Source organism: Xenopus tropicalis, chromosome 7 (genome assembly GCF_000004195.4).
Source record: "Xenopus tropicalis strain Nigerian chromosome 7, UCB_Xtro_10.0, whole genome shotgun sequence".
NCBI lineage: Eukaryota > Metazoa > Chordata > Amphibia > Anura > Pipidae > Xenopus > Xenopus tropicalis.
Window position 1 is genome coordinate 30014084 of NC_030683.2, and position 15050 is coordinate 30029133.

Sequence of the window (15050 nt, forward strand, 5' to 3'; positions counted from 1 at the left end):
AACCAAGCTAGGAGGTGCCAGCCTAACCTTAGTCCTCCTAACATCTCTGACATTCTTCCAACCTCCTAACATCTACCCTGATCCATCCTAACATCTCTGTGTGCAGTAAGGTGAGGGCACTGCCCAGTGAGCTGACCAAATTCCATATTCTAATTCCACAATATGTGATAGTTTTATTTCAGTATTTTTTTCTGTCTGTCTGCATAATGGCTATTTGTACACTCTGTTGAACTTTCTGGCATATAAGTAACGTTATGCTTTTTCCAGAAATTTTTGGTCTTTTAACCTAGTTGGTGGAAACTTACCTGCGACTTTGCAAATGATGCCAAGCTCACTATATTAGATTTTCCTTAGGCCAACAACATTTCTTAGCTGTATGTAGTTCTACAATAGATGGTAGGAAAGGGGACGCTGTGCTCACCACTGAATTTTAAATCACAGGGTGGGGATGCATTGAGGCCATGACTGCAAAATTCATACAGACAGATAACAAGGGATCCTCTGCACTCACCCATTAGCAATATATCGAGGACATTTGTGCATTAAAAGTAGAAGCGGTTGAAAGCAGTAGAATTCTTAATGAAGCAGTTGAAAGCAAGTGTAGGACTGGTCATAGCAAGGAAGTTTTTGATGTAGTTGGGCAGTATATTGCAATCCCTATTTTGTTTAAAGGGGAGGGTATTTTTAGTAGCTTAATGGCCAAAATGCCTATATATATTGATAATGGGCAAGTGCAGTGGACCCTTTGTCTTTGTCTACTATAGCTGGTATAAGGGCCTACATCTATGTTAAGCCATAAAGCCTTCATTTAAAAGAAAATTGTTTCTTTATATATATTTTATGGAAATGTTTAAATGTGGATATATAGTTATATATAATAGCATGTTTTAAGGTTGAACCAGTTGGCAGGTAAAGCCGTTTTACTGACCACCTGCATTCCTTTGTGTTGCCTCTTTTGTATGTTCCACCACACGGGAAGGCAAGAGTTAACTGACCTACACAATGGGAACTGTACCCACAAGAGCACATGTAACAATCCAATTCTCTCTGCATTCTATGTTTTGGTACAGTCCTGTGGGTACTGTTCCCATAGAGTAGGGTCAGCTAAGTCCTGCCTTCAAAAGAACTTGTGGGGTGTATTTGTCACATAGTAACCAAGCTGACAGGTCTGATATCATTGGGACAATGACTAATTACTAACAGGCACAGCTTTCAAGTCTCCCTGTGTTTAATCACAACCTGCATATTGTGATACAGGTATGGGATCTGTTATCTGGAAACCTTTTATTCAGAAATTTCTGAATTACTGGAAGGCCATAGACTCCATTATAAGAAAAACAATTCTAATTTTTAAAAATGATTTCCTTTTTCTCTGTCATATTAAAACAGTAGCTGGTACTTGATCCCAATTAAGATATACTGCAATTAATCCTTAGTGGAGGCAAAACAATCCTATTGGGTTTAATTAATGTTTAAATGATTTTTTTTAGTAGACTTAAGGTATGGAGATCCAAATCACAGGTCCTGAGCATTCTGGATAACAGGTCCCATACCTGTACCATAAAATTACATTTGTAATTTTGTATCATTATCATTACTAATATCCCTCTGCACTAGGAACAATGCAGTTGGAAAGGGTTAGTGTACAGTGGCCCTTTATAGCAAAATGCAATTTATGCAGAGGTCATTGAAGTCTTCACTCTTTGGCTATTTTGGTACATTAATTATCCTGATCCTTTTTATTTTTAAAGCTTTCCTTGTTGGAAAATATTAGCTGTGACCTGACTGTCAGTTGGTGCAGTTTAAACTGTAACACTGAGGGATATGTTATAGAAGGCAGAAAGCTGCTACTGGTGTAGTCACCTATAGCCCCATCGCTAGGGTTGCCACCTGTTCATGTTTGACCCAAATAGTTTGGTTTTTCTAAAGGCTGTCTTTAGGTCTTAGCTGTCTGTTCAGATCTGAGCCTTGGGAAACCCAAACAATAACCTGGCCAATAAAAAACATTTAAATATTTATATAGCCAAGATTTTTTCCATCAATATGTCTTAGTTATCATCAAGTTACAGTTAATTTCTTATTATTCCAAAAAGAAAAAGCAAATCAGTAAAAAATAATGAATTTTCTAAATTGGCATTGATGGATTTTAGAGCTTTCTGAATAACTTGTTTCTGTATAATAGATCCCATTCCTTTAATTAAGGGATTGGACTTACTCATCATGCAGAGGGCCAGTTTTTCAATGGGCTGTCCTGTTCAAAACTTACTGTCTGGTTTAAAACCTGAAGAAAACTGGACAGAAGTCCAGCCAATTGCATCTAAGTCAGTGATTCCCAACCAGTGGCTCGGGGGCAACCCCCTTGCCACCCCCTTGGATGTTGCTCCCAGTGGCCTCAAAGTAGGTGCCATTTTTACATTTTTGGCTTGTAGACAAGTTTTGGAAGCACAGAGACACAGTTTTACTCCAAGCAGAGCCCCCTGCAGGCCAACAGTCCACATGGGGCTACCAAATAGCCAATCAGCTTTTATTTGGCATTGCCAAAGATCTTTTTCATTCTTGTGTGGCTCCCTAACACTTTTTACATCTGACTGTGGCTCACTGGTAAAAAAAAGGTTGGGGATCCCTGATCTAAGTGATACAGTAACCCTGCTGTGGCATCATAACCTCTGCCCACCCCCAGCATCACTGCCGCTCCCCCGATGCCATCAGCCCCACCCTCTATGTTCAAGTTTAGCCACTGGCAAAGGTGGAAACCCTAATGGGGGCTTATGCAGACTCGTCTGCAGAGGACCACATCTGTGTGCCATTACAGCCCTCAGCTGATGGGATTCTCAAACCTAGACAGTCTAGACAGATTTTGGCCAGATATTGGTTGGGCAGTTCATCAAAAGGAGACAACACAATACAGGTGTTGGAGATTTAGTCTGGGGGGACGAGACCAGAAGAATGTGCTGGTCCGTGCTTGGTCAACTTTATGGGTATCTTCTCAGCAGGCTAAAGCTCCCATTTGGATTCATAGCTGGAAGATAATTGAAGTTTTAAAAGTTAATGATATGGTACAAATTTTGTAAGAATTCACAATAAAATTCTTTCTTGCTCCTTTATATAACCCATTTATTTGGCACAGAAACCAGTCCCGGTGAAGCCATTTCCAGTTTTGCAGTCATTGCTTAAGGCAGAAGCGGACCCAAATTCCTCTTGGAAAAACCAACTATTTCAATATTATTTGAAACTGAATGATTCTCTATTCGGCACAGACATATGGTTGTAAGGTTCCGTGCATATGACTTAGCATTAGGAAGCAGAGAGAAAGGCAAGAAGTAGTAATATCTTAGCAGTGGTCTGTGGATAGGGGGATGGGTCTGGGAGAGATCACATTTCAGCTTGACATCACAGGTTCTCATTCAAACAGGAGACAGTATAAAGGCTATTGGAAAAGCAGTCTTACGCTGCACAGCTTGCAACCCTTCCACACATACAGTAGAGACCAGTAGAGCTACAGCACTCTGGGACCTACCAGCTGCCAGTACTATAGGGAACTGCTCACCAACTAACTGCCAGCTGCTTACTTCTCAATACCATGATCTTCTCAGAGGGCTGTTAAAGGAGGTAAGGGCACATAGATTATCTTCTACTTCATAAATAAGATTGTTTAGCATAAAAAGCCACAAGTATGGTACCATCAGAAACATAAATATATTACATAGATTTTTATTGCACAGATATATATATTTTCACCAAGATATGGAATGGAATACTTTCTACTGTTAAAATGAATTTTGGCTGTATTGTTTTATATTACCAGTAGCTCCTGATATTCTCTTCAGATAATGACAGCTGAGGATGGAGAAGGGACACAAACCTTTTATAGAAATTACCTATAGGACATGCACATTTGTATAAGAAATGTCACATTTTGGAACCCCATCCTTTGAAAACTACAACTCCCGGTATAAGTAGCAAGCCACCAGTTGGCTGAGGGTGCTGAGAGTTGCTGCCTGTAACAGCTGGCGCTTTGTTATTGTGACTTATGATTGTCGCTGAGAACCTTCATGCCCACGGAATGTAAATGATAGCAGCATATCCGCTCCATTCGGCAACTGAGAATGGAAAAATAAACACCGTTTTTTCTCAGATGTGGTCTGTATTCCCTTAATCAATGCAGATATTCCAGGAAAATATGAGGCTGGTTTAGATACAGAAGCAAAGCCCCGGAGAGTAACACTAAATCTGTGAGCCTTTGTGCAGCAGCTGTTTTGAAGTTCCTAGATTCTAGGAGTGTATCATGTTGCAAACCACCGCTGAGAATGGTTGGACCCTACGAGTTAGGATCAAACTGTTACCTGATGCCCTTAAATAAGTTAGCCATGAAGTAAGGTAGACAAGTGGCAAGCCTTCTATACAAAGAAATGGTGGTACAATGGTCAGTTTGTTTACACACTGGTTGGCATTGCAGTCTTGTAACACTTGGATATTTGGGTTTGATTGTCATGGAGTATGTTCTATTTGGGTTTCCTCTAGTGGTTCTCTTTTCCTTTTTTTTCTACTACCAATACCAATAAATAAATTGGCTCCTCGTCCTAGTGCGGGTGCATGAGATAGGGTTCTTACACTGTAAGCTCTCTGAAATATGTGACATTTTTTTTTACAGTAACTTTCATTAACTTTTTCGCTGTAATAATAAAACAGTAGCTTGTACTTGATCCCAACTAAGATATCATTGCAAACCAATCCTATTGGGTTTATTTAATGTTTAAATGATTTTTTAGTAGATTTAAAGTACAGTGATCCAAATTATGGAAAACCCCTTTATCTGGAAAAACCCAGGTCGGGAGCATTCTTGATAACAAATCCCATACCTGTGCAATAATGTCCAGTTTAGAGCAAAACCAGTCTAGTCTTCTGTAATGCCTGAGAAGATAGCAGAGGTATGATTGGTGGCATTCATCTGGATACATTTACCATTGGACAGATAATCTGCAAATTGCACACTTGTCCTACACTGTGGATGAACATCAGTTACCCCTGTGATCTTACTCTAAGCTCAATCACTTCTCACATAAATAGTCTCACCTACAGCTAAAAACTCGGACTGTCTGATGGAAGGCATCCCACCAATAGTAATCATATAGTAATCACCAGGGCAAAACAATGAATCTATAGAATGTAAGTGTCAGTGTTCACCAGGAATCCTTATGTGCATAGCAGAAATACAATCTTAAACAAACGGAGTGGAGCTCATTCCCCAGCAGCTGCTTGTGTTGCCCTTTATTAGTATTACCTTTGGCTCGCAATTGAAACCAGACCCTCTTTACTAGCAGAGCACACTGACCGACGTGTCTTAAAATAAAGAAAACTCAAATCCAGATGAAAACAAACAACGAAAGGGCTTTTTAATGCACACTTGCACTTATACAGCAGCTCTGTGCACACCAAATAATCTGTCTCTGTATGTGCCCTCACTATAAATCCTGTCACCTAAAAGGAGCCTTCTAATGGTCCATGCAACTACAGGGGATTCTGCAATTGTCTAGGGCTTTCTGGGCAAGTATATATTTGTAAACAGTGAACCTTAAAAAAACAAGTCTGAGAAGATGGTCTATGAAGCTATCTTTCAGTGAAGCCAGAAAGTTATAAAGTAATATAACTCAGTTATAGAATAACCAATGCTGAATGCTTTGAGATTTTCTGGGGCAGTTCCTTTTATCCTAATCAATGAGAGGAATTTGCCGTGTTGAGTATTTTTTGAGTCTATAGGCAGAAACTGGAAACCTAAGAAGAAGAGGCCAAGTTGGATAGAGTAGCTCCACTGGGCTATTACTTTATTAAGGTTCCCTAATGACCGCCAGACGCAGCACTAAGGAAATTAGCTAGGAAACCGGTCTTTAGGATGTCAACCACAGTCTATGTGAGGAGCTCCCCCCTCTGAAGTGAGGCTGACTGGTGCTCTAAATTGACAATTCACAAAATCATTTGTAAAAATTTGCTGAAAATTCTGTAGGAAAGACTGGTCTTGTTTTCCATACACTTGCTATGCTTTCTCATCCTCATAACCTTTGCAGCCTGGCATTTTATACTATAATTATGGCCTTTTGGATGTCAGCGTTGTCTGATAGATTTTTCTGTCAGCATTTCAAGACGTAGACAGGGATATTGTTTAAATGCAGAAGAATTTTTTCCACATCTGGTTGGGTCATAAATGGAAGCCTTTGCATTTATATAAAGAAGCCTTATACCTGCTGCCTCTGCACAATGTCATCTGGTGTTCATGAGTTTAAAGGAGAAATAAAATCTTCAGTTAAAAACTTCATTAAATATCCCGATTGCATTGGTACAGTATGTTACCAATTAAAAACTTTATCTTAAAATCACAGAATCACAAAAGAGACTGTTTGGTCTAAATCCCTTTTTATATAAAACCCCCGGGCAGTGTAATAACCCACAAAGCGTTATCAAGGAAACCCATAGCAACCTATTTCGTTCTGAACATCTGACAAGTAAAGCAACCTTCTGATTGGTCACTACATGTTACTTGATCAGGAACAATGTCTGCACCTATTGGGCCTGTTATTACCTCCACCTGTCAAATACGTAACAGAAATTACAAATTATATTTGTAGCCCTTTGTAAAGGAAAGACCATGCATAGAATATACTATGGCTTGTTTATATAGGGAAACTTATGCATTCATCTATTCATTTTGGAAGCAACTCAGATGCTCCTTCTACCCCCTTCATTTTACTCCTGACTTGTGATTTATTTGGTTTACTCAGCCATGGATTCATTGCAGCCTTTCCAGTATTAGGGATAAAACAATGGATGGGGCTGGTAGGGACACTCAATGGCAGGTTGCAAAGACACCAATGAGTGGTGAGGATGTGAGTGCCTACTAAACTGCAGTTAGTTTACTGCCATCTAGAGGGTTGATATTACATAAAAGGTTATTAACCATTATATGTGGTTTCAAAGCAATAAATTAACAGTTTAGTTTACAGTTTAAAGTTTTCCACCGTTATATAGCTGGTCATGCCAAAGAAGCTCAATGCCATAGTAAACATAAATCCTAGTTATACAAATGCAATATTTCCTTGTGCACATCCCTTTACATCTAATAATGGATAATATTATTGCATCATATTAAATTTCAATTTCAAATTCAATTTATTTCTGTTTTTCAGTTTCACGTTGCCGGGTGCATGACGTACTGATACCAAAAGCAGATATCAAAGTAATGCCATCACAAGTAATGGAGTTTGGCTGCACTGCCCAGGAAAACTCATGAAAATGTTTAACCATGCTGTTTGTATCTCTGCTGAACTGCTCTTCCTGTTGTATCTCAGCTGCCTGCAAATATTCCCAACTTTGTCCCGCCCCAGCGGAGCTGACTACCTTCAAAGAGGCTGGCAAAGACTGTTGGAGGAAGGGGAGGGCTGCACGGACTGTAATCCAGAAGAATGCCCACTACCAAGGGGCTGTCTGGCTGGGGTTGTACGGGACCACTGTGACTGCTGTTTAGAATGTGCAAATTTGGAAGGGCAGATTTGTGACTTGGACAACACCAACCACTTCTATGGAAAATGTGGTGATAACTTAGAATGTCAGCTTGACATGGGGGACCTCAGGCATGGAGAGGTCCCTGAACCTCAGTGCGTGTGTGTGTTTAACACAGCTGTCTGTGGATCAGACGGTAAAACTTACTCCCAGCTGTGTAAATTTAAAGAGGTGGCCAATGCACACCCAGGAGCCAACCTTACAGTTGTACATGACGGGCCCTGTGAATCAGGTATAGTAAACATGTGAAATGAGTGGGCAGAGAGCCACATTTCTTTTTGTTTCTATTTCACACCTAATCAAAGTAGCGAACACAAGAATAACAAACAATTTACTTGATCATTTAGATTTGCCCGTCATGTTCTCGGTTTGTTCAGAAAACAAACTCACACTTCCTATCTATGAAGGACAAACATTCAATAGCGAAGCGTTTTAAATGAGTATTTAAATACCAGGCCTGAGGCCAGAGGCAGTGATGATAACCTTCAGAATGTACTTTGCTTAGGTTACAGAACACATTTCAGTTCTAAAAGCACTTTATGAGTAGAACAAATCAGTAATAACTCTACCACAGATTGCTGCTTGCATTCAAATAAACACTGAAATGCAAGCCAAAGCATACAAGGCATTCCTGGGTGATTTATACAGGATAGAAAAGCCGCTATATATGTCCAAATCTTATTAAACCACCAACAATGCTCTCAGCGTGTTAGAAAATCAATTTTCCATAAAAATAATTAAAAAGACCATGGTAAAAGCTACACTTTTTTGTCAAAACTTTGTCACAAGTTGACACAAAAATCAGAGCATTATCAGTTTGGAATATTATTGGTACTATTGGCCACACTACCAGATCTTACCAAATGAGTGTATCTGGGCCCTTTGGCCACCCAAATGAGGTCATGGGCCCCCAGGCCAGAGGGGCTTACAAGCTGTCAGATAACCAGATATCAGTTGAACAGGCCTATTAATGGGCCCCACATATAAGTCAGTAAACACTGTGTATAGCCAACTTTATGGCTACATTTAGACATATGCACATTTCATACTGGATCCTATACCTATACAATGCCTTAATCTTTCATAGCTCTCTAAAAACCAGTGTGACCTTGGCCTAAAGGAGCATCAATGGGCAGCCTCAGTGTGTGCAACAAATGTACATGGTGTTAGTAATAACAAGACTGTTCTTAACCCCCTGTGTGACCCAGAAACCCCCTGATGTTAATTGTTTCGCACTGCTGAGTGGGCTCGCTGTCCCGGCAGGAGAATACAGAAAGGTTACTTAACCTGTTAATAACCCTCATTGGTGCAGTGTGGCATTCATCAAAAATGGAAAGACCATACGTTCTGCAAGGAGGTATAAAGTTACATGCTATGTTTTCTTTTAGCCAAATATAATTAGAATGAGCTACTGGTTTGGGCAGAGTACCTTGTTATATAAATTCCCCTTTGTGTCAAAAAATGTATCTGGCTGTGTGTTTAAATTAAAGCCAGATGGCTTTGGATTGGGATTATTGCTGAAGAACGTGATCAGATTTCTCTGGGAAGAATATAGCCTTACAGTATATAAACGACATACATGTACTTATTTTGTGCATGCGAGTATGTGTTCTCATTTAAAGAGGTTGTTCATATTCAATGTCTAAATCTTATTAAACCACCAACAATGCTCTCAGCGTGTTAGAAAATCCATTTCCATTTAAAAAAGACTATGGTAAAAGCTACTTTTTATAACTGTTAAATCAGTCCTTCTCCTGTCTCTCTGATAAGTTTTCTGAAGGGATGGGAGTGGCCTATTTTGAACCTGACACACTGACAGCTTCCTATATCCTTACATCATCATGCCCAGGCTTTGCCCTTACTTTTTTCCTATTGGACCAATTCATTGGTTGCTTGTGCACTCTAATTAGTTGCATCAATTGAAAGGTCAGTGGTTAATTTTTCCCTTGCAATGGCATAGGCAAAATGACTCTGTATATCACAAATTGAACATTCTGTTATGTTAGTGTAGGGACCCATAAGCTTAAGATGCCCCTATGGCTTTAAACCCTACTGTTTCCTCTTTCCTGTTACTGGGCAGAAGCCCATGTATCTAGTGTGCCATTAGCATATGTGCCTTATTGGTTTATAGGTAGACCACTCCCGTTGCACTCTAATATAGTGTTGGAGAAGGGGGTGGGTCTTCCTCTTTGGCTACATCTGATGACCCAGGTGGTAGTTCCACTAATCAACAGGGCCCTAGAAAAGCTATCTACCCTAGATGCTACTTCTAGCTCTAGTGAAGTCGGGGAACAGGGACAGGCAGTAGTAAGTGTCAGGATAATTTATAAGAGCACTTTCTAGGAAAGTGAGATAGTGAGATTATTTAGAAAGAGCAGTTTCTGGCTCCAACCAGGAGAGATTAGCTGGAAGTACTCTTCCCTACAGTTATTGTTGCCTTAGGGTAGGACCACGGTTAAGACGCAGGTATCAGGTCAGTTTCTATCCATGATCCATAGTTGGCTGTGAGGGATCCTTGGCTGCTAAGGGACACCCTGAGGATAAAGATACTTGTCCAGGCTACTCTCCACAGGAAGGCCGAGCTGGTTGGTGGACTAAATGGGCAGACACCATATTTTTCTACCTTCTGTGCAATTATCTGATATCTTCTTGGTGTGATTATTGCTATAACCCTGTGGATCATTTGTCTTTGACAATAAACAAGTTAAGTTCTGGTTTACCACAAAGAACCTTCTGGCGCCCATTCTTTTGTTTACTTTGCACACAGCCCAAGTAAATTGTAGTTGCAGTACACCCCAAGGATATTTCCACATAGCGGAAGTCCATCTGGTGTGTAGAGTCCTATGTACCCTGTGCTCTAAGGAAAGTTAAGTTGGTGCTGCTTAGTTTCACCGTCAAATGGGGGGTTACATTAGATTTGCAGGCACAGGAAGCAGTGTAAAACTGACTGGAGACACAGCCAATAGGAGTTAAGTCTGCTGCCAGTACTATTTGTGATATCATATAAGGAAGTAAAAAGGCAACTAAAGTGTTTATAGGGGTCACACAGGGTCTGTTGAGAAGTGAAGGCTCAGCAGAGGGGGGATTCTGAGGTGAATATCTCTTCAGCTGCACATTTTTTGTTGACTGTGTATATGACTCTGTTCTATTTATTATGAACTGTTAGCAGGGCCGGATTTGTTTTCTGGGCGCCCCTAGGTCACCCCCGTTGATCGGCCCTGCCCCACCCCCCCAATGCGCATGCTCGAACGAGCGAACAAGCGCGCATGCGCATACATTTAAAGCCCCATACGGAGCAGTGGGGAGAAGTACCCACTGCTCCGTATTGAAAAAAACTTTAAAAATTCCGTTGCAGCGGGGCGGCATGCCGCCCCTACATTTCTGCCGCCCTAGGCCCGGGCCTTTGTGGCCTCTCCACAAATCCGGGCCTGACTGTTAGATTCATGAATATTATACAAAGGTGAACAACCCCCTTAATATTTCAGATTTAATTTTTATAAAACATGTTTAAACGAAAATCTAGTAAACCATGTACAGATATGGGATCCATTATATGGAAACCAGTTATCCAGAAAGCTCCAATTACAGGAAGGCTGTCTCCAATAGACTCTATTTTAATCAAATAATTCAGATTTTTTAAAAAGTATTCCCTTTTTTCTCCCTTTTTCTACCTTGTACTTAATCCAAATTCAGATATAAATAATAATTATTGGAGGCAAAACAATCCTATTGGGTTTAATTAATGTTTAAATGATTTTTTTGTGAAATTAAGGTATGGAGAAAACCCCCAGGTCCCGAACATTCTGGATAATGGGTCCCATACCGTTCAGAAAATATAGGTCATTTATGAATGCAGTGTGGTGCACAAAGTGCAATTTTCAGAAAAGCTGCCATGCCTTTAGCTAACCTGGTATTTGCTAGGTAGGAGATATCTTCTTTCCTATAATATACACGTTTGTTGGGCCTTGTGACACTAATGACATTATCAAACCCTGATTTCCAGTGTATTCATTTGCATTATATATATATTGCATTGGATTTGTACACCCACTAAACATGTACAGGTATGGGACCTGTTATCCAGAATGCTCGGGACCTGGTGTTTTCCAGATAAAGGGTCTTTCCATAATTTGGACTTCCTAATTGGGTTTAATTAATTTAAACATTAATTAAACCCAATAGGATTGTTTTAGCTACAATAAGGGTAAAATATATCTTAGTTGGGATCAATTACAAGGTACTGTTTTATTATTACAGAGAAAAAGGAAAACATTTTTAAAAATGTGAATTATTTGCTTATAATGTAGTCTATGGGAGATGGCCTTTCCGTAATTTGGATCTTTCTGTATAATGGGTTTCCAGATATGGGGTCCGATACCTGTACCTCTTTACAGTACAGATACGTAGTTCAAGTAATAGCAGTATTAGCATAAGAAAGCTTTTTTTCTACATGTGCATTGGCTTCAGCTCACAGCCTACTCTTCTGACTAGTGATTAATATTCTGCAGCTATTTATTCTCCGTGCAAAGTCAATGGAAAATTCTTAGTTCTAGAAGATAAATGAAATACCCTTTTGTCATACTGAACCAATTTGTATTCTACATATTCCCATGGTAACCTATAGGTTGATGGATATGTTAACATGCATGCTTTTTCCATTGGAAAAATTCTGAAGACCAGAACCATGTATATCTAACCCCCCATCTCTTTCCCACAAACCCCAATTCCATACATCTATAATATAGTATGGTTACCCGGTTTCTAAAGTGAAATGAAATTCAGGAACAGGAAGGGGCCTGTGGCATGGAAGGAAGTGGAGGTCATGTGCCAGATGACTCCTTCCCTTCTCCTGTCCTGGAATAGCAATGATTAGGGGGGGGGCATTGTTGCCATAGGGATAGAGGCCTTGCTGGGGTCAATTTTCCACAGGCAAATTTGAAATGGGGACTGATGGTTACTATGAATATTTCACCAAGAGTCTATTTAGCCTTAGATAACATACTGAAAGTGACAGTGTATTTATTATGTGAAGAATACATGTTGGTGCTAATATCCTTTCGGGTCAGTATGATGTTAAAGGAATACTGTCATGGGAAAATATGTTTTTTTTTTCAAAAAGGATCAGTTAATAGAGCTTCTCCAACAGAATTTTACACTGAAATCAATTTTGAAATTTCACATGGGGCTAGCTATATTCTTCATTTCCCAGGGTGCCATAGCCATGTGACCTGTTCTCTGATAAACTTCAGTCACACTTTACTGTGGCGCTGCAAGTTGGAATGATTTCCCACCCTCCCAGCAGCCGATCAGCAGAACAATGGGAAGGGAGCAAGATAGCAGCTCCCAGTAGATATCAGAATAGCACTCAATAGTAAGAAATCCAGGTTTGGCTTGGTTCGCCTCCAGTTACATGGGAGTAGGAGAAACAATAGGTTAACTGAAAGCAGTTCCAATGTGTAGCGCTGGCTCCTTCTGAAAGCTCAGACTCAGGCACAATGCACTGAGATGGCGCCTACACACCAATATTACTGCTAAAAAAATAGATTTGTTGGTTCAAGAATAAAATTTTAAATGGTAGAGTGAATTATTTGATATGTAAAGAGTGTCATTTAGAAATAAGAAGTAACCCATAAAAATCATGACAGAATCCCTTTAAACTTGAAGGTAGAATGAATGGAAAGACATTTGTTCAGTATATAGAGCTCTTGTGGAATGAGCTTTGTTTGGACAGGGCTGTCCATGTGGCATCTGGCTTCTGGGCTGGACCAATGTATCCCTTGGCTTCAGTAGACCGCTTTCTGTTTACTTTGCTTTCTCAAAACAAATCAGGACTAAACGTTGGCTGTCATTTATTCTAACATATTTCCAAACTGGGAACTTGAACTGCAACAGATTGTCCCAAGAAAGATAATGTGTGTCTTGCCCGAGTGCCAAGATTTTGCACTGAATGCAAACAAAAAATATAAACAATGTGAAAAAGGACACAATACGGCTAAACTCAAGACTTCTTGTACATTCTGTGAGGACAACAGCAGATGGTTTTTCAGGTTCAAATCTTGCTTGCAGGGGTGTAACAACAATGGAAGCAAACCTTGGCAATGGCAGGGGGCCCTAGGAGTGTAAGGGGCCTTGTAAGGTCCTTATTAATGAGCAATTTCAATATAACTTGGTAAAATAAGTCAACTTACCAAAGTTTTGAAGGCTTAAATTGAATTTGCTGTGGGGCCCAGTAATAAGCTGGAAGCTGTTTGCTAAAAATGTGTTAACAGCCGGTTTTGATTGCACTTACTTTATATTATGTTGCTTTGCTAAACAGATGGCTCGTGCAGGGCTAGGGACCCCTAGGAGCTAGGGACTGATCTGTCATGTGCATCCCTCGCAAAGCCGTGGGAATTTTTGGGGAAAAAAGGAAGTTTCATTTGAAAAACACATGGTGAATATTGGTAAAATGCCTTAAGCAATCATAAGTCATCTCTCGAAAAGTCAGTGAGGCCATTGCCATATGTGTCAATGGCCTAAAAGAGCATCAGTGGGTAGACTTATTGCTGCTCTAGTAAGGTAGATGCTTACTTGAGGATGAATATATTTGAAAAATGGCTATATACACATCACTAAGAAAAAGCTTAAACAAATTTGATGAAAAGAACAGGCTATCCCTTTTGAATGACTGCCCCCCCACATAAATTGATACCACTTATCCCCCTAATTTTGAAATCCAGTGTTCATGATCCTGGTTGGCAGTGATCACCATGGAGCTTGGGCTGCTCTGCTTTTAAAGGCCAGGTTCTAGGACGGGGACAGACTCTGGGGAGGGCCATAAGGGGAAGAGTTAGTGGGGCCTGTGAGGAGGCTTACTCTTTTAAAATGGGCATGGAGGGGTCCTAGTTCTTTAACATTAGAAAAATAACTCTAATAGCACAGTAATGGGTAAGCCAATACCATGGCAGTGCATGGCAGTGGATGGTATATGTCAATATGTCATTGTTTAGTACAATCAAAGGGAATTCTGATGCTAGTATAAGCACTAGGGCTGGAAGCCTTGCCTATATTTAAGTTTAGCACTGATACAAGGCAATGAGGAAGCACTTTCCTCTTCACCCCCAGGCTCCACCCAATGGAAATATAGTAACTATTATGGATGCACCGAATCCATTATTTGACATCCAGCCAAACCGCGAATCCTTTGAGAAAGATTCGGCAGAATACTGAACCGAATCTGACTCCTGATTTGCATATACAAATTAAGATAAGGAAGGGTGACATTTTTCCAACATTGGGCCCGATTCACTAAAGTCCGAAATAAGGAGTGCTATTTATAGCATGCGTTAAAAATCTTATCACTTCTTATTTTTCGCTCGATTCACTAAAAGGACACTTGTGATAATTAAGAAGCGATGTTCTTGGCGTTATTTATCTGACGATGACATCTTTTAATGAAAAAAACTATGCGATAAGCGTTATAGGGGCCGCTTTCACTAAAGGTCAATAACGCTTATCGC

General features: G+C 40.1%; 1 protein-coding gene across 1 annotated transcript in view; it reads left to right on the plus strand.

Annotated features, from left to right (window-relative positions):
- The first annotated feature begins 3470 nt into the window (after positions 1-3470).
- Positions 3471-15050, plus strand: part of kazald1 (Kazal type serine peptidase inhibitor domain 1) — a 30872-nt gene continuing 19292 nt past the window's right edge. The window contains exons 1-2 of the mRNA NM_001100263.1: positions 3471-3609; positions 7179-7783. Coding sequence (NP_001093733.1) covers positions 7285-7783 — 499 coding nt within the window. The 5' untranslated portion in view covers positions 3471-3609; positions 7179-7284. The remainder of the gene's footprint in view (positions 3610-7178; positions 7784-15050) is intronic.